Here is a 26,386-nt window from a genome sequence, read left to right on the forward strand (position 1 = left end):
TTTATAGCATACACTCATACAACACACACAAATACATACCAACAAAACAAAAACAAATGTTATTTAATTAATTATTAAGTAAATTATTAGACAATAAATTAAATAAAAAAACATAAAACAAAACTAAAACAATAAACTAATGTTTGAAGAAATTTTATTGTATAAAAAATATATTTATATTATATATTATATGTACGTTAAATGTTGAGCTCAAACCTAAAATTAGTGGACTCCCAGTGACATATATATACTGTATAGTTATATAATATATATATATATATATATATATATGTTTCTTATCTTAGTATTGTTGTTGTTGTTGTTAGTATTGTTGACTAACATTATAATGGATAGCATTTTCTAATCTTTGGCCAAAAAAACATAAATATAAATGTAGTTTATGGTGAAAAAATGTCTACAATTTTTTCATTATTATTATTATTATTATTTGATTCACAAACATACTTATATATTGTATATATAAATATTTCTCTGTATTGTTTATAATGCATTTAGACTTGTATATATATATGTGTGTGTGTATGTATGTATGTCTGTATTATATTATATACAGTAATATAAATATTATATACAGTATAATAATCTGTATAATATTTTTAGGACATCGAGATTATTTAGCTGACAAAATAACTATTACCCGAAAATAAAATCATTAAATTATGTACTTTTTATATGTTTGTTGTACAATATATTTGCTGTTAATAGTTTATGGATGAAAAATATATAAAGCAAATATTTTCAATTAGATGAAATAATTCATCAAAAAATATATTTATAATAAATATTTGTTTAAAAATATTTATTAAATGATAGTTTAATGGTTTTATAATAATTGTAGTACAGTATGATAAATATCATACTATGTATATCTATTATATTAATAGTTTGTAGTAAATATAAATTGATATAAAGTTTATGTATATAAAATATTTTTTTTAATAATTAATTTTTGTAAAATTTGTATAATAATATTATTATATTATTTTTTTTAATAATAAGTAAAAATTATTAAAATTGCAATAGATAATTGAATATATATATATATATAAATTTTGTTTATGTGATTAAACAATACACTGATAAATCAATAATAAATAATTTTAGAGTTTACTATTTTAAATATAAAACTCATAGATTATTTTTTGACAACTAAACTTCAAAAAAATTTTAACATTTTTTCTGGTTTTTTTTTGTTTTTTTACATAAATCACAATCAAAATTGGAGATAATATTAGAGACTAAGCAATATATAGGCAATATATAGACTAAAAATCTAAAATCGTAAAAAATTCATAAATATTTGATATACAGAGAGAGAAAAAAAAATTTTTTTCTATTACTAAATTTCTAAAGTATCAATTTTATTTAATATAATTTTTTTTGTTAAATTTACTTTATTTTACTATAAATATAATACAATATATATAATTTGTTTTTATATTATTGATATACTCGTTTGTTTTATATAGTATGCATACAATTGAATCGTGGTATATTTACATTGGTATCGCCTATGACTGGACCATCATATGAGACACTAGTATCATATTCAAATACGTTCCAGGTTAATTTTGTTATTTATTTATTTATTTACAAACATTTATTAATTAACATTAGTGTAAATAAATAAATATAATAATATTTTAATTATTTTGTTTATTATTATTATTATTATTATTATTTTTAGATGCCTTTTATACACCCGGGCTTTTCGCAGACCTCCCATTTTCGGCCGGCACTGTATGGCATATCATTGAGACCCCGGTATTTGCCGGCCATTATCGATGTTATCAAATATTATGGTTGGAGAGGTATCATCTATTTGTACGACTCAGATGAAGGTATGTTTTTGTGAAAATGATATACAAAAAATATATATATTTAATAATTATTAATATTATTGTTTATTAATAATCAAAGATATTGTAGTAAAAAATTTTGATATATTTATTAAACAAAGATTTGATATTAATATACTAATTATTATTATTTGCATAATTATTTTTTTAAATGTTTACATTTTGTTGTTGTTGTTGGTTAAATATAATTAAATTTTCTAACACTTATTAATAATATATATATTTTTAATAATATAATAAATAAATTGATAAAAAAGTTTTACTAATCAGTTAATAAGATTTAATTATGAATCTATTTAAGGAAAATAAATTGAATGCATAAATTAATTAATTGATTAATAAATGTTTATATTAATTAAGAAAAATTTGAATATATTAATATATAAGTATTAATGATTAAATATAATTATCAAAAAAAATATTAATAATACAAAACTTTCATAATAAGAATATTCTGGTATACTATTAATATTAATAAACTAACACAAAAATATAATAATAATAATAATAATAAAATTATTAAAGAAAGGGCTCAACAAACAAAAAATATTTTTATGTCGTGTCGGAGACAATATACAGTATTCACCCGCTATTTAATATGTGTGTCCTTTCTATTGTTATTATCATTTATTTATTTATGCTTATCCTTTATATTAAATATAACAGCATTTACTGTACTATACTTAGGGGAATCTACAGTACAATATATATTTATACTGTATTAAATATTGTACTCTAATTATATGATTTATTAATTGAATATATATTTTTTAAAATTATGAAAAATATATTATCAATTTAAACTATTATTTAATTACAGTTATTTAATAATTATATTAAGACAATTGAAATATATTTTTAAAAAAATTATAATTAAAATGTTTATTAATTAAATAACTTGTAATTTGAATGTATAATTATATTGTTGTTGATTTTTAAATAAGACTCTAGTTTTGTATGACATTTAAAATATATATATATATAATATATATATATATTACTGTATATATGACGACATTTTTTCCATTAATAAGTCAATGATTTAAAGATAAATCTAAGAGAAAGGGAGAACGGGTTAGTAAATGATTGATAAGTGAGAGAAAGAGAGAGAGAGAGAGAGAGAGAGAGAGAGAGAGAGAGAGAGTTATCGTTGATTGTTTAGAGGCACCGGATTTTTGGCTCAATAAAAAACCATAACATCTCTTATATTCATAACTTATATATTATATATTAAATACGGTATATAATATTATATAAATAATATGCCATCAATCATCATATTTGTTGGTACAATATATTATTAATCGCTCATATATTTATATATATATATTACATATACTTTACATATGATATACTAAGATATAACTAAAAGATTAATGAAATTACATATTTTTTGATGTCCTCAAAAATCTTCAATACAGTACTCTAATAACATTTTACATAAATTAAAAATATTAATAATAATAAATTATTTAAATGAAATGTAAATTATTGTAATATTTATACTGTATATACAACATCTGTAATAATTTATTAATTATTATACAAAAGTGTATCATTTGAAAAAAATTAAATTATTATAGTTTATTAGCAATTGTAAATTATATATACCGTACTCTAAACTCATGTATACAATATTAGCACTTTAAACAAATATATAGTATTTTGAGTAAAAATTAATACAATTAATAAATTTTAAAAATTATTTGAGTTACTAATTAATTTATTATAAACTTAATAATATATGTTATACGCCTAATAGGTTGAATAAAAATTTAAATTTCTAAATATTAAAATAATTTTTCTATATATAAATGTATAGTAAAGTATATTTTTAAAGTATTTTTCAAACATTTCTGAAAGCATTAGTATTTTATTTGTTTTATTTTTTATAATATTGTAATTTTAGTTTATATTATTGGCAAATGAGACGTAAAATTATTTATTATATTGTTTTGTTGTTATTATTATTGTTTTTGTTTTAGATTTAGCAAATAAAAAATGATTTTCAACCAGGATTTACTTTTAAATCTTAAATATAATATAAAAATATCAATAATATATTTATATATAATATATATATATAAGTATAGACTTGTTTGCTTTATATAATATTGTATACGATAAAAGTTATATGGTATATAATATCCACAAAAAAAATTATTACAGTTATGTATCAGGTTTTATAACTTATGGTTGACATAAAATGTTTTTTTAAAGTTATAAATTGATTTTTTCTGTTTATGTTTTTATACTAATGTATTATAAAATAAAATAATAATATTTGTGGTCAACAATACTAAAATGTATATATCATATATACGTATATCTAATATACTAATAAATATGTTATGAAAAGTCTATTATATTTTTGTTTGACAAAAATAGCTAAAAATATTGCATAAAAAATTTTGGGTCATATAATATACGTTTTCTTTAATAAATTTATTTTTTATTATATAATATAATATATTATTATTATTATTATTATGATAATATATAAATATAAATTCCAATATATTATATTATTAATATGTTTTTCCTATACTAATATAAGATCTAATAATTATTTATGTATTATATCATATTTATATACATATATATATATATATCATAAATATTTTGATGAGTGCAAGAAAATAAATATTAATATTATCTTATTATCACTACTATTATTATTATAGAAATAGCAATTCATTATTACATAATAATGTTTAATAATCAACATATTTTTATTATGTGTAATATTATATTAAACTAAACTATCCATCAGTTTATACAGTATGTCTCAACTATATAATAATGTGTCCTCAAAATCATATTATTAATTTAAATTATTAGTAAATATAAATAATTTTTTTTGGCTACTTTAGTTTTTTTATACATAATAATTAATAGTTTAACTTTCTTTAAAATTATTAAATGGTTTATAATAAAATAATAAATAGTTAGTTATATTAATTTTACTATTAAGTAATAGTGATGGAGAAAATTTTAACTAAAAAATATTAATAAATAATAAAAATGAATTTAAATGTTTTTATGCAAAATTTTAAGACATAGAAAAAAACAAAATTTTAGATAAAATTTTTTTAACATAAAGATTGAAGTTTTAATTCAAAAATTAAATTAAGATATTATTTTAGTATAACTATTAGTTTTTTTTAAAAATGATAAAGAAATGAAAAATTATATAAAAAAATACATACAATAAACGATTTTTTCTACTCTATTTGCACACAATAGTACTGTATGTTTGAAAATATTTTATATAAAAAATAGAAAATAAAGACATAATATACTATATATATATATATATATATATATATATATATGATATTATTATATAATAAAGTGTATGATATATTGTTTTGTTTAAGTGATACTACTGTGATATAAGTGATTTAATGCGGAAAAACTTTATATATAAAGAGAGAGAGAGAGAGAGAGAGAGAGAAAATTCAATGAAAATATATATTTCTTTGTGTAAAAAACCGACCGATGATTGAGTGGGAACGGGAATCTGTGGGATATTATTTTTGTTAAATAAAATATAATATATATATACTGTATATATATATATCATTTATCTCAAAAATACAGGTAAGTATGTGTATTATTATTATTACAATCTATTTGTTATTAATGTACAGTTATTTTATCTTATTTTATATAATATAAAAAAGCTACATATAAGATATTAAACAAAATATTTTATTATTATTATTTTACATACATTATGTTTATAAATATTGTATCTATGTACTATTTTAAAAATTTATATATAAAAATCATTTTCTATTTATACTTTTATAAAATAAATATATATATATTATACAGTATACAATATATTTTATAGTTATTGTACTTTATTTTAAAAAATAGGCAATAAATTTAATAAATTTATTAGAAAATATAATAAATTTTATATTGTGATATATTTAAGTTAAATAAATAAATTTGTTAGCGCAACACAAACACACTTTAAATATCATAAAAAATTAATTTAATTTTAAAAATCTTATTATATTTATTTTTATTATTGTTGTGCTATCCTATAAAGTCAATTGTTATTATTATTATTATTATTATTATTATATTTTTATCATTGTACATTTACTGTATTTTATTTTGGTACTATACAATCTTTATGTATTATTCATCGATAAAAAACTATATTATAATATAATATAAAAATTTATTTTTGAGCTATAATATAAAAAATTGATTTAACTATAGTTTTTTATATGAAAAATAATTTTGTTTTTCAGATGAAATTTTTCGTTAGAGAGAGAGAGAGAGAGAGAAAATTTAATTTTCAATGATTGCAACGATTGGGAGGTTTTATATATATATATATATATTTGAACCGATAAGCAATATATTTCACTAATAAATAATATGATATAATATACAGTAAAAAAAGATAAATATATTGTATGATACTATCGTATCTCACATTATGTAATATACTATATATATTAAAATACAGTATATATTTAGAAAATCTAATAATATAAGAAATCTATATTCTTTAAGGTTATACTATATATATATATATACAGTACATGTATTACAATATATTTATATTTATATATATATTGTTTGAATGTAGAAAAAACTTATTTTTTTCTATCATTCATTGCCTCAATTCTTATGTTTATTATTAGGATTGCATTTATTTTTATTGCCGCACGAATTCTATTAGCTATAATTGTGTTGCAATTGCCTTAATATTAATCTCTCTCTCTCTCTCTCTCTCTCTCTCTCTCTCTCTCTCTCTCTCTCTCTCTCTCTCTCTCTCTCTCTCTCTCTCTCATTCACCCACTCACCCACTCGTCCACTATTTGACTCTTAACACTTTTTTGTTGTTGGTTTACGTTAGATCTACATCATCAGCACAATATGCTCACGTATATAATATATATACATGTATATCGTAATAACTGATTTTTTTATATATAAATATATATATATATATAATTACTATCTATAGTAATGCACATATATAATAATCATACATGAATATTGCACATACACATTAGTATGTGCAATATAAAAATCATCATAATTTTGCTTACAATTCATAAAAATAAGTAAGCATTATAGATATGGAATAAAATATTTTATTTTATTTTTTACATAATGTAACAATATAAAATTTTAATAACTTACTGATCATATTATATTTTATAACATATAAAAACATATCTGAATACTAAAAGAATGTTTAACAAAATTGTAAGTTAAAATACAAATTATTATTATAAATCACATATTTAATTATAATATATTATATAATATATTATTTATATTAGAAAATTAAGTTTCTAATTTATCATTGACATAAATCATAATTAAATTTTATTTAAATAAAATAAATTTGTTTAATTATAATAATTACATTTATCTTATAAGTATTAAAACAAGTTTTAATGTTAACTTTATTTAATAATAATAATAATACTATGCTTTTCATACATAAATGATTTTAATAATAATAACTTTTGCTAAATATAATATTAAAGACGTGTATACACACAGAAAATTGTTATTACATTGTCTAAGAAGTTATAGACAATCATAATAATGATAATAATAATAATTTAATTATTAAATTTTATTTATACTACAATATATAAAAGTAATATATAATAACATTAGTTGTGTATTATTATTATTATATTAAAGATTTGCTTTTATTTATCTTTCTATCTTTCTTTTATCTCTCTTTCTCTCTTTATTTCTATGTTTCACTCAATTATTTAGTTATTTATTTTATTTATTCACTCCATCACTAAATTCCTATTCACTACTAATTGTTACATTAATCTATGTTGTATTAATCTGTAAAGAAAATAAAGACAAAATAAAATAACTTAAATAACATACTATTTATATTATATGGTATTATTGTACAGTCAGTACGGCCTTTAAATGTATAACAACATTACAATGTTATGAGCATTTCAACATAAATTAATGAATAATTAATCAAGCAATATGTGTGTGTGTGTATGTATGTGTGTGTGTATGTATGTGTGTGTGTATGTATGTGTGTGTGTATGTTTGTGTGTATTATATGTGTATATATGTGAGTTTATGTATGTGTGTGTGTATAAGTATGTGTGTGTGTGTATATGTGTGTATATATGTGTGTTTATGTATGTGTGTATATGTGTGTATGTGTGTATGTGTGTATGTGTGTATGTGTGTATGTGTGTATGTGTGTATGTGTGTATGTGTGTATGTGTGTATGTGTGTATGTGTGTATGTGTGTATGTGTGTATGTGTGTGTATGTGTGTATATGTGTGTATATGTGTGTGTGTGTGTGTGTGTGTGTGTGTGTGTGTGTGTGTGTGTGTGTGTGTGTGTGAGTGTGAGTGTATGTGTGTATTAGACTTATTATCATTATTATTTAATTCCCAAATTAGCGCATTGTCAATAGATTAATACTGTTTTTTTTGTTGGTAATCTATAAGTTAAAATTATAATATAAAACTAACAGAAAAATGCTAAACTATTATTATTTTTCTCTATACTATACTAATCTAAATTATCTAAAATAGTGATTTTTTTAGATTACAATGTATATTATATGAAATACTGTACATTTATAATATATGCACTTTCATTTGACTATATAACATAATTACTTTTTTTTGCTAATTAGTTTCAATTTTGACTTTTTAGTTGCAAATTATTAACTTTTAAAAAAAAACTTTTATAGTATATATAAATACAAGATTTTAATTTAATATTATAATAATTAGTAATTTAATAATCAAAAAACAAAAACAAAAAACATATTATTATTATTGACTATTCATAACTCATTGGTGGGACAGGCCTACTAAAACTACAGCATCTGTTTTCGTTGGTCGACACCAATCGTACGCTAGAGCTTCGGGCAGTCAAACGGTTTATTACGGTCGACGAGGCCAACAACTACCTGCGCGACATTGAATTTAACAATACTTATGATAAAAAATATGTAATCCTGGAGTGCGATGCACTTACAGCCAAATCTATAATCATAAATCATGTCCGGGATATCTATATGGGCAAAAGGAACTTCCATTTTTTGCTAACCTCACTGGTTATGGATGACTATCTGAATGAAAAAGTCTCGGAATTTGGTGCCGTAAATATAACTGGGTTTCGTATACTCAAACCGGCCACTCAAGAGTTTAGACAATTTTTCAATCATTGGCGCAAACAGTCGGATGGCAGACAACAACAACAACAGCAGCAGCGCCGGGAACCGCCTTATGATGATAATAGGAAGGTGCCAGCAATCATATCAGTGAGTATTTCAGTTAAATGTTTATTACCTGTAATTTTATTTTATACTTAGAGTATAGAATATTTCAATTTTGTTTTTTTGAATTATATTAATAAATATAATTTATATTTAATATTGTAAATTCTATGAATTAATTATTATTGCCAACTAATTAATAGATATATTTACATTACTATAATTTTACTAGTATTTTATTTTATACTATTGTAAGTTACAATTTGTAACTCAAGTACAGTATATATAATATATATTATACTGTCTATACCTATATATAGTACATGTATACAGTATAAAACTAATAAGCTTATCTACTTTGTAGTTTAATATGGTATATAACTTATACAGTATAAAATAATAACATCTGTAGTAGTATTAATAGTAGTACTAATAGTTGTAGTATAAATATATATATATAAAATAACTAATTTATATTATTGTAGTTTATATAGATTTAATAAGTTTACCAAATAATGTCTTTTTTTTTAAAAAAAACTTACATTTTTTATTAAATAATTAAAATATACTTATTTTTATTTTTGGTGCATACCATCCTTGTTGATTAAAATGCTGGATAATATAAATTTATATATTGTATATATATATATATATGATATAAAACTAGGCCGATGCTGCCATGATGTATGACGGTGCTAAAGTATTGCTGGACACCTATGAGCGCCTGTATAGCCGACACGCGGACACGTTTCGCAGCAACTATCGACGCGGGGAAATGTATAACAGTGGATATAAGGGTATCGACTGTAGGACTGAGCCTATTGTCAAATGGGAACATGGCGACAATGTTGCCCGATTTATGCGAAAGGTACAGTGTGTGTATTTTCTAATGGGAGGGTTGGGTGGTTGGGGAGGGGTAATAACAAATAGTTTTATTTAAATAAAAAAATAATAATAAAATTATCTTTATTAGACAAATATCAATGGACTGACCGGTGTATTAGAGTTCGATGAACAGGGATATCGGCAAAACTTTTCGGTAGATGTCGTCGAGATGACCATCAATAGCGAAATGGCAAAGGTTTGTCCATTTAAAACAATTATTTATTATTAGAAATAATTTTTTTTTCTAAAAATATGTTTATATGTATAGATAGCACAGTGGACTCAGGAGAAAGGCTTGACAATAGTTCCGGCCAAATATCATCGGGTATTACAGGAAAAGACAAAATTTGATAACAAAACATATATTGTGACATCAATTTTGGTATTAAAAATATTTATACTATATATATATAATTATATAAATAATGTATACAATTCTAACATAACTGTCCCATTTTGTTGTTGTTGTTGTTATCCCTGCTATATATATATACACACACATAGGAGGAACCGTATCTAATGATGAAATCAGAGGAAACGGGCGAAACACTGAAAGGCAACGATCGCTTTGAGGGCTACAGTAAAGATTTAGCCGATTTGATTGCCAATAATTTGCAAATCGGTTACGAACTTCGGTTGGTTAAAGATGGAAAGTATGGCAGTCTGGATGTCATCTCTCATCACGGCTGGAACGGTATGGTCGGCGAACTTATCAGACATGTATGTATAGACACTAATATAAACATAACTGTTTAGAAATAATTGTTTTATTTAAAAACAACAAAACAAAAATCTACTAGTTTTTTTACAAAATTAACCATGCTAAAAATACTATACTACTACTACTAATAATAATAATAGGAAGCTGATATGGCTATAGCACCGTTAACAATTACCAGTGCCCGGGAACGGGTCATCGATTTTACCAAACCGTTTATGTCATTAGGTATATCCATAATGATTAAGAAACCGGTAAAAAAGAACCCGGGTATATTTTCGTTTATGAATCCATTGTCAAGCGAAATATGGATGTGTGTTATACTATCATATGTCGGTGTATCGGTTGTACTGTTTCTGGTTTCAAGATTTTCACCGAAAGAGTGGCGCTATGAGGACACCCTAATGGGTCCACACGTTAGCAATGATTTCTCATTTTATAATTCCCTATGGTTTTCGTTGGGCGCCATTATGTCGCAGGGATGTGATGTCTGTCCTCGGTATGTACAGTCTATTTGTTTTGTTTAACTACTACTACTGTATATGTGTTTGTTTTTAATTTGATTTTGATTTTTTTTGAATTGCAAACTGTAAAATATAAATTTCAAATAATAAGTAAAATATTGTCGACCAGATGTCGACAGTTATGCACTTTAATCGACACTAATATATCGTATATAAGATAACGTAATTGTATCGTATTTTTCAGTTATTATAAATCAATCGTTTTTGTGTAATATTAAAATAAACATTAATTTTATTAATCGTTTCGTTTTTATTACGCAATTGTCGGCTAACTGGCCGACATTCTGGCGCAGTCGGTAAAATAACTCATCGTCACGACAGTCATCGATAATATCGTATCAACCGTCATGCCGTACACATACAGCACCCGCAGCCGTACCCGAGCGGTAGGCACACCGAAACCACGTGTTAGTCGTCGCATAGGAGCTAACGATCACTCGAAAAGCGGTAAGTATCCGGTATCTGGAGTCAGCGACACCGATGTCGAGACCATCTCACTGGTCTCTCGGATGTCCACATCCAACCGTCCGATACGACCACCGCAACCACCGATCAAACAGAGCTTAAGCGCTAACACTCGACACACATCTCACTCGGCATTGGTACGAAACAATATCGATGACACACCCGCTATACCGACTGTATATCAACCAATCATTGGTCTGGTATGCAATAAATATAGCGGTCCCGACCCGAACATCACCATCGAAGAATGGTTACGTATGTTTTCGTTGCTCACCATCGATGTCAACGATGACAAAGAAAAACTTAAAGTATTCGCCCGCCACCTGTCCGGAGAAGCGCTCTCATGGATGGCCGAGGAAATCGAGCCGAACTGGCACACCATGACCTGGAATCGGTGCCGAGATCTCATGATTTCCCGATTCAGTCGCAAATCAACGAACCCTTTAGTCGAAGCAATTCATCGACAACTCAACCAAAATGAGTTCGTCATCGACTACTACAACGATATGAGACGACTGACACAACAGGCCGGTCTCAACGACATCAACGCCGTCGCTTTGCTTACCGACGGTATGCCCGATAGTTATCGACATATATTAGGCGCGTCTCGCTTGAAGACACCTCAGGACTGGTATGAGGTCGCCATCAATATCGAGTCCGCAAAAATAAAGCGCAAACATTCACGACATAACACTGGTCGTAATCAAGACGACAGTTATACCGAAAGCTCATCTGAGAGCTCATCACCCGAAGACTACACGATTTGCGTTCAAGTAATACCACATATCGATTCTCATATCAATACAATTAACGATGCAAACGAATGCAAACAACCGATTCGGTCGACACCTAAACTCGAATCTACTACCGAAACATGTCGTCCTATTGAGACAACGACTATCCCTAACATTGTTATGGCGACAGACAGCGTCACATTTGGACAAGAAATCGCCGACACCACCGATAAATACATAGACAATACGGTATTCGTCGAAACAACGCCTAACACACTACAAGATCGCCGAATGTTATCGATAAATCACGAGATGCTATCAAATTCGCAATATTTATCGGATATCAAATCGTTTGTGACTACCGATAATCGACGTAACGACATGTCGTTCACGCCGTCAAATCGTTTGGTCACTAATCGCCATCAATCACAACAACAACATCGAAGTCATCGCATTATGAACCGATTCTCAACGACGCCCATCAATCCATCAGCGGATGTTAACGTTTCAAGTGTTCATAGACCGTCCATTTGGCCGTACAAATTGGCAAACATTCACCCGATACGTCCGCACCGTATAGACGCTGGCCTTCGCGGTCGGGGAATTGTCGACCAGATGTCGACAGTTATGCACTTTAATCGACACTAATATATCGTATATAAGATAACGTAATTGTATCGTATTTTTCAGTTATTATAAATCAATCGTTTTTGTGTAATATTAAAATAAACATTAATTTTATTAATCGTTTCGTTTTTATTACGCAATTGTCGGCTAACTGGCCGACAATATAAATAATTTTTGTAGTATTAATTATGATTGTGATCTACGATTGATTGATTAGGATTTTTAAAAAATATTTTTTTATATATTTTAAATTAGATATTATTGCTATACTAATAGCCTTTACCTAAAGTTTTTTTTTGTTTAATTAATAGTATTAATTATTATTAATATTATTATTATTATATAAAATATAAAATATTAAATTTAATAAAATTATTATTTTTAATTACTAATTATTGCAAACAACATTATTCATTATAAACTTTAAATACTACATATTTTCTACATATTTGAATATTTTTTATACATTATAATAGTATTATTGTTAATTGAAACTTAGTTATCAAAAAATAAATAAACTTAGTTTCAATAAATTTACATAAAATTAATTTTATTTTGAATAATCTAGATCAGTTCCGGGTCGTATTGTTGGCAGTGTTTGGTGGTTTTTTACCCTGATACTATTATCATCATATACAGCTAATTTGGCCGCTTTTCTAACAGTAAGTCATCATGATAAAAAAACAACAACAAAATATAATTATTATTATTATTTATAAAAATTTTTACTGTATATATTTTTTTAACAAATACAATAGAAACTATGTTTATAAAACACAATTAAACTTAAACATTATAATAATAATTATTATTATTTTTAATAAAAATAACTAACCTATAGGTTGAACGTATGGTTACCCCTATTAATTCGGCCGATGATTTGGCCAAACAAACAGAGGTCGAGTACGGTGTACTAAAACATGGATCAACTATGGATTTTTTTAGGGTTAGTATTTTACATTATTCATACTAATTATTAGTTTTTTTTCTAAATAATTTTAATTTATTTAAAAAATAAAATTAAATCTAGAGATCAAAAATAGCTGTCCATCAGAGAATGTGGGAGTTTATGAGTTCCAAACAAAATGTTTTTGTCAATTCATCAAAGGAAGGCATACGTAGGGTTCGGGAGTCAAAAGGAAAATATGCTTTCCTTATAGAGAGCACTCAAAATGATTACGTGAATGAAAGGTATTTTTGTGATTATTTTTTATTGTTAGAAAAATTTTCTAATTATTTTTTTTGACACTAATCATTACTACAAGTAATTATAGTAACAAATAGTTAAATTATTTTGAGTTTATTTTTAATATATTCTAAACTATAGATAAATAAACTAATATATAGATTAATAAAAAAACTATAAATAACAAAATAATGATATGAAATAAGTTTTTAAATTGTAATAATGTAATTATGTATTAAAAAAAATATTTAGTAAAAATATTAGACATTTGAATCTTAGATTAGAAATCATAGACTCTTCTAAAAATTTATAATAACTTTAAATTATTTAATTGATTTTACTAACATATATTATAATTTTTAATTTATTACAAATATATATTTTATAAAAAAATTTTAAGATTAATTTATTATATAATTTTTTGATTAGATATCCATGTGACACTATGAAAGTGGGACGCAATCTAGGTAACTTTTTTAATATTAACAAATGTAAAATTAATATATTTATAAATAAAATGATTAATTTATATATATATTAGATGCAAAAGGTTATGGTGTGGCCACACCATTGGGTTCATCGATAAGGTAATTACAATAAAAAAAACTTTTAATTTTAAAAAATATATATTTAATAATAATACTATTATTTATAATAATTTTTTTTTAATAAACAGAGACTCGTTAAATTTAGCAGTGTTATTTCTAAAAGAAAATGGCGATTTGACTAAACTAGAAAATAAATGGTGGTTCGATAGGAGTGAGTGTAAAATTAGAGAGAAAAAGGTACATAGATAATTTAATATATATATATATAAAGTTATATTATTATTATTATCTTTGTTAAAATTTTAATTTTTAAAAAATATTTTTTTTTTGCAAACAGGATGCTAACCAAAGCGAGCTAACATTGGATAATGTAGCCGGTTGCTTTTACATACTAATTGGTGGCCTAATATTGGCAATGTTGGTTGCGCTAGTTGAATTTGTGCTCAAATCCAACATGGAAGCCAAACGCAACAATGTACTTTTATTAATTTTATTTTTTTGTTAAATGATGACAAAAATAATTGCATTAATATTAAAAATGCTTTTTAAATAAATTTATATATGTTGTTTTTTGTTGTTGTTTCCTAAATGATCCCAGATCAGTTTTATGGAAGCCATACAAACAAATCTTCAAATGTCGATCACTGGCGCCAATCATTTTGCTCAACGAGTAAATTAATTATATATAAAAAATTAATTATAAAAATCTTAATTTTTATTAAAAAATACTTTTTTTTAATAATAAATATTTTTTTTTTAGTTTTCAACCGACTCATTTCAGACGCCAACATAACCTACTTATACAATACAAATAATTTTATGGAACAATCATTAATATATATATATATAATTTAATTAAATATTTGTTTAAATTAACATTGATACTTTAAAAATATCATAAAATATATCACTATGGTTTACTAATTTCTCTAATACATTCAAAATATTTGTTAATTAATTTTTTTTTAAAAATCAATGTATATAATTCAATCTATAAATATATTACACAAAATGCAATAAATATGTGTATAAAAAGCAATATAATAATAATAATAATATAATACTGTATATTAATTAGTGTAATTCAAATTGAATTTGTAAAAAACAAATATAAAATTATACTAAAATTCTGCACCCATTACAATGTTGTTAATTAATTTTTTGTATATATATATCAATGCTAATGTATGATAATGTTAACAATTGTGTTAAAATTTTCAAAATACAATTTTATTATTTAATTAGCAAAAAATTAATTATAAATTGTAATAATAATAATAAATGTTGTAATTATTAATAATTAGACAAAAACACAAATTTAATTTACAACTTTTTATTATAATAATTTTGAAATATTAAAAACTAACAATAATTAAATATATATTTTTTAGATACTTGTTTATCTAAAAGATACATATTATGAATATTTAATAAAATAGTTTAATTAAAAAATTTATTTATTTTTTGAGTTATACATTTTTATGATAATATTATTAATATTAATTTAATATCTGTAAATCATATATATCAAATAATAATTTATTTGTAAATGTAATTTGTTTATCAATATATCAATATTCATTATACATTTATTACTTCAAAAAAATAAATAAATAATAAGTTGATTTTTATAGATTTATATTATAAATATTTGTAAAAAGTTTATAAAATACTAATCTAACTATAAAACTGAAATAAAACAATAATTTATTTTATTTTATTATTTGTATAATATATATATATTTGAATCAATATTTTTTGTTGTTATTATAATAAAAATAAAACATTAATATAAACTAATTAATAATTATTTAATTTCTCTATAAAGTAGATTAATATTTTGATGTTTGTAATAATATGACCGAATAGTTCAATATAAATGTAAATATCTATTTAAAAAAAATTGAATGTTTAATTAGTTTTGTTAATTGTCAAAAAAAGCAAATTATTTTAATAATTTTAAAATAATATTTACCGCAATAAGTGGTGATTTATTTAATTTAGCGAAACCACCGATAGTTAGACATAAACTGTCCGTATTTGCCATCACTTGCTTACAGATCAACCATTGTTTGTGTTCATTATCTGTTAGTCGACGGCTTACCAGTGAATCCAATAGATCGTTAAGTTTGTGAGCCCTGTCCTCAATAGCACCGCATATAATACAAGACATCAATAGTTCACAAACCGATACAATAGCCACAAACAAATAGATATTCAATTGTGATCTAACATAATCTGTATGTCTGTATAATGTAATGCCATAAATAGCGGACATTATTACGGCAATGGAGCGCAATATTAATAATGTAATTAACCATGATAAATTTCTATTAATAATACTAAATATTTGTTTAGTTTTATCAACAAATTTAATCAATTGTTTTAGTTTTACTGTTAAATCATATAATGAATTTTCTAATGAATTAAACAAAAAAAATAATAAAAATTATGATAACATATTAAATATTTTTTTAAAATATATTTTTTCATAATTTAAAAAGTATTATATTACTTACTTAATTTTAGTTGTCTATGGTTATCAAGGTCCACAATTAGACAATCATATTGATCGCAATTGTATTGAGCAATCAACCAAAATAGTATTGGATGTACACTTAGTTGTGTAAATGTTATACAAAAAACAAATATTTCTAATATTTTAATAGCATTATAATCAATGATAGCACATATTGTGACAATTAAAATAACAATAAAATATAGTGTGTAGAATAAAATTAGCATGATCATTTTAATTGACAAATTACAATTGTTATGACATTTGGCATAATTATCAATTTTGATTAGTTTGTTAAATTGGTTGCATAGTGTAAATAATTTGAAATTACAATGATACAATACATATAGATTGTGTAGGCAATGTAATAGATTTGTTAACAAAAATATACAATTATAAATAGTGCTATGAGAAAAGTTATCATGCACAAATTGATTGTATTGTACTAAACATAATGCAATGAAATAAAGAGCATAGAATATATAGCCATAAAATTGCCATAGTTTATTTTGGCTTAATCTAGCATGATGAGTTTTGCTAAATTTTATAACAAGTCCACCAAATGTTACACCACATAGTCGATAGAGATATATAAAAGTTAGCATGGTTAATTTGATAGTTTTAGAGTTTATTAACACCATTATTCAAAAAAATATTTTACTTAAAAATGTTTTAATAAAATAACAATTTTATAATATTTTTTATTTTTAAATAAATATTAATTATTTTTATTTAGTAAACAATACTTATAAAAATTATCAAATATTTTTTTGTTTTATTTTTATCTAATATATTTTTCTTGGTTAATCTATTTATAAATTTATTAATATTGTAATGTAAACATTGCTAAATAAATATTTATTATGTTTTTTTATTATTAAAAATGTTTATTTTATCAACTAATATTTTTTTTATTTGAAGTATAATTAAAATATTTCTAACATTAAATAATATATAATGCAATTAATGCACAACAAATAAACATTTTTTTGAAAATATTTATATTATGTAAACAAAAAATAATTTTTTTTAATTATTTTACAATAAGTTATTAATATGATATTATAAAATAAAGCTATAGATAATTATTAGTAAATAATACTGTAATTATTATAATAAAAATAATACAAAATAATACAAAATAATTATCAAATTAATTTGTCATCAAATTATTTAATGTTTGTTATAAAAAATTATTTTAAAGTTAAAAATTTTATTTAAATATATAAATATTATTGTAACAGAATAAGTAAAAAGTTAGCATGAACAATTTGCTAATTGTTTCTTATTATAAAAATAAAAATTTATACTTTATAATGCATGATAATTAATTATTTTTCAATTTTTATATAGATTAATTTTTTGATGTTTGTATTAATATGACTGAATAGTTCAACACAAATGTTAATATCTGTTTCAATAACAATAACAAAATTATTAAAAAATTATTTTAAAAATATTATTGAAAATATAATAAAAATATTTACCCCAATAAGTGTTGATTTATTCAATTTAGCGAAACCACCGATAGTTAAATACAAACTATTAGTATTTGCCATCACTTGCTTACAGACCAACCATTGTTTGTGTTCATTATCTCTTAGCCCACGGCTTACCAATGAATCCAATAGATCATTAAGTTTGTGAACCCTGTCCTCAATAGCACCGCATATTAAACATGACATCAATATCTCCATAATCGATACAATTGTAATAAACACATAATTATTTAGTTGTGTCCTAATATAATCTATATGTATGTATACTATAATACCATATATGCCGTTCATTATAACAATAATTGAACGCAATATTAAAATTGTAATTAACCATGATAGATTATCATTGATTCTACTAAATATTTGTTTAGTTTTATCAATAATATTAAGTAATTGTTTTAGTTTTCTAGTCATATCATATAATGAATTTTCTAGATTACATAGATTAAAATAATAGATAACATATTAGATATTTAAAAATTTTTAATTATTAATATTAATTATATTACTTACTTAATTTTAGTTGTATATGATTATCAAGGTCTATAATAAGACAATCATATAGATCGCAATTGTATTGTGTAATCAACCAATAGAGTATTGGATGTACACTTAATTGTATAAATGTTATATTAAAATGTATAACATGTATAACTTTTTGAAATGTTTGACTAATATAACTGTCCACTACTAATCCCATTATTGACATTAATAAAATGCCCATAATATATAATGTTGAAAATAATATTAGCATGATTAATTTAATTGAAAATTTAGTGCATTTACTATGGATATCAATTTTAATTAACTTATTAAATACAGTGCACAGTGTAAATAATTTAAAATTACAATGATACAATAAGTATAGATTGTGTAGACAATGCAATAGATTTGTCAACAAAAACATACAATTATAAATAGTGCTATTGGTAATGTGAAAAAAATTATCATGCACAAATTGATTGTACTGAGCTAAACATAATGCAATGATATAAAGTGCATAGAATATATAGCCATAAAATTGCCATAATTTATTTTGGCTTAATCTAGCATGATGAGTTTTGCTAAATTTTATAACTAGTCCACCAAATGTTACACCACATAGTCGATAGATATATATAAAAGTTAGCATGTACACTTGAATAAATTTTGACCTTATTATTACCATGATTAAACAAACTTAATTTTTTAATTATTTAATAAATATTTTTTTGTATGTATATAAATGTATGATTTAATTGAATTTAAATATTGAATATTTTTATATTGAAAAAAATAACTTCAATTATTAATTTTAACAAATTTTATAATATAATTTACTGACTCATATAATATGATAGTTTGAATACCATTAATACAGTATATTTCTAAATAAATCAATATTATTATTATTATTGTATATATTGCTAAATAAATATTTTATTACTATTTTATTTTTATTAAAATGTTTATTTAAGTTGTACTGTATTTTCAGCAATAAATATTGATTAATGTAAACAATGTAAATGAAAAAAATCACTTAATTTTTTCAGGTCATTTTTATTTAGTTTATTAATAATCAATAAATTATGTTATGTTTATTGAATACAAAAGATTTAATTTATACTACATATATTGTATTATAATTTTTTTTAAATAATGAATAAAAATCTTATTATAAAAGTTTAAAAATAAAAAATATATTCTAGATATATAATTTTATTTAAGTTTATTAAATAATATATTTAATTAATGCAATATATAGTTACTTTAGACAACAATATAATGATAACTAGCTTTAACAAATTATTAAAAAAAAGTAAAATAAAATAAATGTTAAAAATTACATATAAAAACAAATATAGTATTTTGTTATTAATTAGATATTAGCGAATTATTTCTTTTAAATTGTATTATACTTATTGCATGTATATATATATAAGTACTTTTTAAGTACGAATAGATTTAAACAAATATTTTGTAGCTCTTATGTATTATACATTTATTATTAATAATACTTGTTTTTTTTGACATATTTTTTCCTTCAAGGTAAATCAAATGTTAATTCATAAAAATTTACAAATATATATATATAATTAATATCACTGTATTGTACAATATTAATATTATAGATTAGTATATATTATCTATCTAGTATAGTATATCTTAATTACAATGCCCTGATATAATCTAATAAATAATACCATTGAATACAATCTTTTCTGAGTATTAAAAAAAACAGTGGGCAAACATGTTATTATTTAGTAAAATCATAATCAATTTATATTTGTCTATATATATATAAAGATAGTTTCAGTATATTAATAAATTTGTAGATAAGTGATAAAATACTAAAAATAATCAAATATCTATTTAAAAAAAATTGCTATAAGTTATAGCCTATAAAATTATTACTAAAAAAGTTAAGTTAGTGACAACAACAAAAAAATGCAAAAAAATTTATTTTTAATTTTTTTGAATGTATTTTTAATAACTCTATTAATCACTACTGTATTGAGTCGTAATGTGTCAGTAAAGGTAGAAAACGGTCGAATCAACGGTCGAACCCAATCATACAACGGTACAGAAGTTGAGGTCTATTTAGGCATTCCGTACGCCAAACCACCGGTCGGTGAGCTACGATTCAGGCGTCCGGTTCCGGCAACAAAATGGTCGCAGCCGTTAGATGCCTATCAATGGCCGGCACCCTGTCAACAGGGACCGGTTGGTTTGATGTTTATGCATAACAAAAATGTCAGCGAAGACTGTCTCTATCTGAATGTATTCAACTCAAAGTCGTCGGTAAACAATAGCCGAAAACTAGCGGTAATGGTTTGGATACACGGCGGCGGGTTTGTTATTGGATCGTCCGGCGAAAGAGTCTACAATCCATTGTTGTTGGCCAAACAGGGAGATGTCATTGTTGTCACTATTAATTATAGGTATTCAACAACAAAAAAATTTCATTGTAAATAACTATCTAAACTAAAACTAAACTTTTATTGATTTTGTAAACAGATTAGGAATGTTAGGTATGCTTAACGGAGGTACTGATGAAGCACCGGGCAATATGTTTGTCTGGGATCAGATACAAGCACTAGAATGGATACAAAAAAATATTGATAAATTCGGTGGCGATCCTAATAGGGTTACCATATTTGGCGAAAGTGCTGGCAGTGTATCGGTTAGTGCACTGATATTATCACCGAAAAGTCGCAATTTGTTTCAAAATGCAATTATGATGTCCGGCTCTACAGCTATCTATAATGGCATATCAGACCAGAAAGATAGTATACAGTATTGGCTAAATCAGGCCAAATCAGTGGGATGTAGTAGTAGTGGTGATAAATTAAGTAAACGTAGAGTCAAATTTAGTAAATCACTAATAGACTGTCTGCGTCAGGTGCCGGCAGATAAATTGGCATTATATCCCAGTTCACCATTTGATATTAACGGTAAAATAATACCCATAGCAGTCAATGATGGACAGCTATTAACCGACGATGTTATGAAAATGTTGGAAAAGGGTGAACACAAACACAACTTTAGTCTATTGATTGGTAATACCGGCGATGAGGGATCAATACTGTTGGCACTGTTTATCGATCCGAAAACATTTAATTTTTTTACACCCAAAAAGTTTACATACAGTAAAGCTTATGATTTTTTAAAAAAGTTTTCGTCACATCTTCCAACTAACCGTCCCATCGATGGCGAACTAGTAGCCAAACTCTACTATACCGGACTGTCCAATAAAACTGACGACGATTTTTTGATCCGTACAATTGGTCTGGCATTTGGTGATTACGCCATGACCTGTCCGACCATTAGATTTGGCAAACAATTGGCTAAAAATAATAATAATAATAACAATGTGAATGTCTATCAATACTATTATAATACCAAAATAGTTGATCCGACAAAAACAGGTGACAAATGGTTAGCATCGTTATGTACCAAATGGATGGGTGCCTGTCATGCAACCGATATCCTCCCAGTGTTTGGTCAGCCCTTCCTTGACGCAAATATCTATGCGGATCGCGAAAGGGAAATATCTGCAAAAATGATGAAAATATTTACAAATTTTGCTAAAACCGGGTATTTATATATATATATATATAATTTTTTTTAATTTAATAAGTTTATTATAATTACATTATATTTTGTATACTAATAGCAAACCGGGTGTTGTGGATAATAACGATTGGCCACAATATTATTCAATGAACAGTCGCTTAATTGCACCGTACTATGAGTTTACTGATCAACCAAATCCAGTGACTAATTATAATAATAATTTAAAAGCTAATTATTGCGATAATCTATGGAATCAATCAAATTAACTAAAAAATAATTAAATTCATATAATATTCTTAATACTATTGATATATAAATAGACGGAAATTTAATAATATTATTTATTGTTAAATTTACTCAATTATAATGTATTTTGTTTTATACTATACAATAAATACTAATTTATGTTAACAATGCATATTAAAAAAGACTAAAAAATTATATTATTTATATTTTAACAATTTATAATTATTATACTATAAATAAATGATAAAAACTTTTTTTAATTAGATAAATAATAAATAATTAAAGCAATATATAAGTATAGCAATATATAATTAAAGCAATATATAATTACTTTAAACAACATTATGATAATAACTAATTATAGCAAATTAATTTTTTTATTTTTCAAAATACAAAAGTAAAAGTTATTTATATTGAAATATTGAAAAAATACATTACCTGTGATTATATTGATTGATTGATTAGTCATTTTAAAAAAATAAATTTTTGATATAATATTTTAGAATTACTTTATGTAATATTAATATATGTTTGTTTGTTAATACAAAATGTCAATAAAATACTTATGACTACCTGTTTTTGGAAAAATTATTTTTTTCAATTATTCAAGGTTATTTTGGATGTTAATACACATAAATAGTACATAATATACATTTAGTACAAAGTACTGCATTATTGATATTATATATTTAATATGATGTTTAGATAGTAAAACTTAGTTACTAATTTTTTTAAATAATCTAGTAAATTATACATAGTACAAGATTTTAAGTGCAATTACATACCAGGGTGCAAATTTTTGTTTAGTACAGTGTACTATACCTATATATAATGTAATGTTAATTGATTAATGTTATTTATTAATTATTAGCAAATTATAACTTATGTTAATAAATTAAAATAAATTAATGATATTTATATTATTAGATACTAATAAATTTTGAAAAATTTAGACAATGTTTATAAAAATAAAATTATTGCAACAAAAATCATTTTTAGTTATATTAAACGTATTTTTAATATCCTTATTAATCACTACTGTAGTGACCCGTGATGTGTCGGTAACGGTAGAAAACGGTCGAATCAATGGTCGTACCCAATCATACAACGGTACCAATGTCGAGGTCTACTTAGGCATTCCATACGCCAAACCACCGGTCGGTGCGCTTCGGTTTCGGCGCCCATTGGCGGCAACAAAATGGTCGAAACCGTTAGATGCTTATCAATGGCCGTCACCATGTCAACAAACACCGTTTGGTTTGGTGTCTGTGCACAACAAAAATGCAAGTGAAGACTGTCTCTATCTCAATGTATTTAACTCAAAGTCATCGGTAAATACAAATGATGACCGAAAGCGACCGGTAATGGTTTGGATACACGGCGGAGGTTTCATTATGGGGTCATCGGTTGAGACCGTTTACAATCCTTTATTGTTGGCCACACAGGGAGATGTTATTGTTGTCACTATTAATTATAGGTATTAGAATATATATATATATGAACTGTTATTGAAGAAAAACTAACTTTTATTTTTTTTTTTAAATAATTATCTAACAGATTAGGACTGTTAGGTTTGCTCAACGCTGGTACGGATGAAGCACCGGGCAATATGTTTATCTGGGATCAGATACAGGCACTGGAATGGATACAGAAAAATATCGGTCAATTTGGTGGTGATCCCAATAGAGTAACAATATTTGGCGGCAGTGCCGGTAGTGTATCGATTAGTTTACTGATATTATCGCCGAAAAGTAGGCATTTGTTTCAAAATGCAATTATGATGTCCGGTGCCGCCACTGTCTACAAGAGCATTGCAGAGTCGGCCGATAGTCAACAATATTGGCTAAGTCAGGCCAAAATAGTGGGATGTAGTATTAATAGTAATACATCAAGTCAGCAATTGGTCGACTGTTTGCGTCGGGTGCCGGCAGACAAATTGGCATTACTTCCCACTACACCATTCGATACTACCGGCAAAATAATACCCGTAGCTGTAAATGATGGCCAACTGTTAACTGCTGATGGTTTGAAAATGTTGGAAAAGGGTGAACACAAACACAACTTTAGTCTATTGATTGGTAACACCGGCGATGAGGGATCAATACTGTTGGCACTGTTGGTCGATCCGAAAACATTTGACTTTTTTACACCCAAAAAGTTTTCATACAGTGAAGCCTATGATTTTTTAAAAAAGTTTTCATCACATCTTCCAGCTAACCGTCCCATCGATGGCGAACTAGTAGCCAAACTCTACTACACCGGACTATCAAACAAAACAGCCGATGATTTATTAATTCGTACGATTGGTCTGGCATTTGGCGATTATGTCATGACCTGCCCGACTACAAGATTTGGCAAACAGTTAGCCAAAAACAATAATACTGGTGTAAATGTCTATCAATACTATTATAATACCAAAATAGTTGATCCGTCAAAAACAGGTGACAAATGGTTAGCATCGTTATGTACCAAATGGATGGGTGCCTGTCATTCAACTGATATCCTCCCAGTGTTTGGACAGCCATTCCTTAATGCAAAAATATATGCGGATCGCGAACGAGAAATATCCACACAAATGATACGGATTTTTACAAATTTTGCTAAAACCGGGTATTTATATAAATATAGAAACAATTTTTTAAAATTTAATATCATAACTAATATTTAATATTTTTCATTCAAATATTTACTAAATAGCAAACCGGGTGTTGTGGATAACGACGATTGGCCACAATTTTATTCAGTGGACAGTCATGTAATTGCACCGTACTATGAGTTTGCTAATCAACCAAATCCAGTGACTAATTATAATAATAATTTAAAAGATATTTATTGTGATAATCTATGGAATTCATATAACTAATTATTATTGTATATAAAAATTCAAAATTTTTTATAATTTTATTTGTTTAATAAATTAATTAATTAATCAAATGTTAAATATTGAAATATATAAAACTAAATAAAAAACTTTATTAAATTTAAATTATTTTTTGTTATTATTATTTTTTTGTTAGATTAATAAATTATTTTATAATGTAATTTACAATAACAATGCGTTCAAAACATAAATAAAACTCTAACTTATATTGTATTCAATTATGTTTTCATTTCTAATTTAATATATTTTAAAAATTTAGTTCAATTTAATAAAAAACTTATTATTATTATAATTAAAATATAAAATAAATTAAAAAAATGTTTTATTAGTAAATAAATATAATTATTTTTTTATTAG

At 24.1% G+C, this 26,386-nt stretch overlaps 3 protein-coding genes across 3 annotated transcripts; all 3 read left to right on the plus strand.

The window, feature by feature from the left end:
* The first annotated feature begins 1,505 nt into the window (after positions 1 to 1,505).
* Positions 1,506 to 14,872, plus strand: LOC128963040 (glutamate receptor 1-like). Its single transcript, XM_054309495.1, has 13 exons — positions 1,506 to 1,585; positions 1,709 to 1,862; positions 8,730 to 9,187; positions 9,810 to 10,010; positions 10,116 to 10,223; positions 10,296 to 10,409; positions 10,532 to 10,747; positions 10,889 to 11,244; positions 13,664 to 13,757; positions 13,937 to 14,041; positions 14,126 to 14,286; positions 14,711 to 14,748; positions 14,823 to 14,872. Exons 1-13 carry the CDS (start codon positions 1,535 to 1,537, stop codon positions 14,870 to 14,872), a joined length of 2,106 nt encoding a protein of 701 aa, XP_054165470.1. The 5' UTR covers positions 1,506 to 1,534.
* Positions 14,873 to 19,900: 5,028 nt separating this feature from the next.
* Positions 19,901 to 23,168, plus strand: LOC128963722 (cholinesterase 1-like). The gene is made up of 4 exons (XM_054310235.1): positions 19,901 to 19,904; positions 21,359 to 21,767; positions 21,844 to 22,824; positions 23,003 to 23,168. Exons 1-4 carry the CDS (start codon positions 19,901 to 19,903, stop codon positions 23,166 to 23,168), a joined length of 1,560 nt encoding a protein of 519 aa, XP_054166210.1.
* Positions 23,169 to 23,713: 545 nt separating this feature from the next.
* Positions 23,714 to 26,011, plus strand: LOC128963723 (cholinesterase 1-like). Its single transcript, XM_054310236.1, has 4 exons — positions 23,714 to 23,723; positions 24,193 to 24,625; positions 24,706 to 25,659; positions 25,846 to 26,011. The coding sequence occupies exons 1-4, from the start codon at positions 23,714 to 23,716 to the stop codon at positions 26,009 to 26,011; spliced, it is 1,563 nt and encodes a 520-aa protein (XP_054166211.1).
* The last annotated feature ends 375 nt before the right edge of the window (positions 26,012 to 26,386 follow it).

The sequence above is a fragment of the Oppia nitens genome, unplaced genomic scaffold, assembly GCF_028296485.1.
Source record: "Oppia nitens isolate AA-2021 unplaced genomic scaffold, nextdenovo-longstitch-racon4-pilon3 scaffold7_pilon_pilon_pilon, whole genome shotgun sequence".
NCBI classification, from domain to species: Eukaryota; Metazoa; Arthropoda; class Arachnida; order Sarcoptiformes; family Oppiidae; genus Oppia; species Oppia nitens.

Excerpts from the sequence above, each read along its gene's own strand:
- LOC128963040 (XM_054309495.1), top strand. The coding sequence starts at position 1,535 with ATGACTGGACCATCATATGAGACACTAGTATCATATTCAAATACGTTC. Across the intron at positions 1,586-1,708 it reads CATATTCAAATACGTTCCAG|ATGCCTTTTATACACCCGGG; the intron begins GTTAATTTTGTT and ends TATTATTTTTAG. Across the intron at positions 10,748-10,888 it reads TCGGCGAACTTATCAGACAT|GAAGCTGATATGGCTATAGC; the intron begins GTATGTATAGAC and ends TAATAATAATAG.
- LOC128963722 (XM_054310235.1), top strand. Across the intron at positions 21,768-21,843 it reads GTTGTCACTATTAATTATAG|ATTAGGAATGTTAGGTATGC; the intron begins GTATTCAACAAC and ends TTTTGTAAACAG. Across the intron at positions 22,825-23,002 it reads GCAACCGATATCCTCCCAGT|CAAACCGGGTGTTGTGGATA; the intron begins GTTTGGTCAGCC and ends GTATACTAATAG.
- LOC128963723 (XM_054310236.1), top strand. Across the intron at positions 24,626-24,705 it reads GTTGTCACTATTAATTATAG|ATTAGGACTGTTAGGTTTGC; the intron begins GTATTAGAATAT and ends ATTATCTAACAG. Across the intron at positions 25,660-25,845 it reads TCAACTGATATCCTCCCAGT|CAAACCGGGTGTTGTGGATA; the intron begins GTTTGGACAGCC and ends TTTACTAAATAG.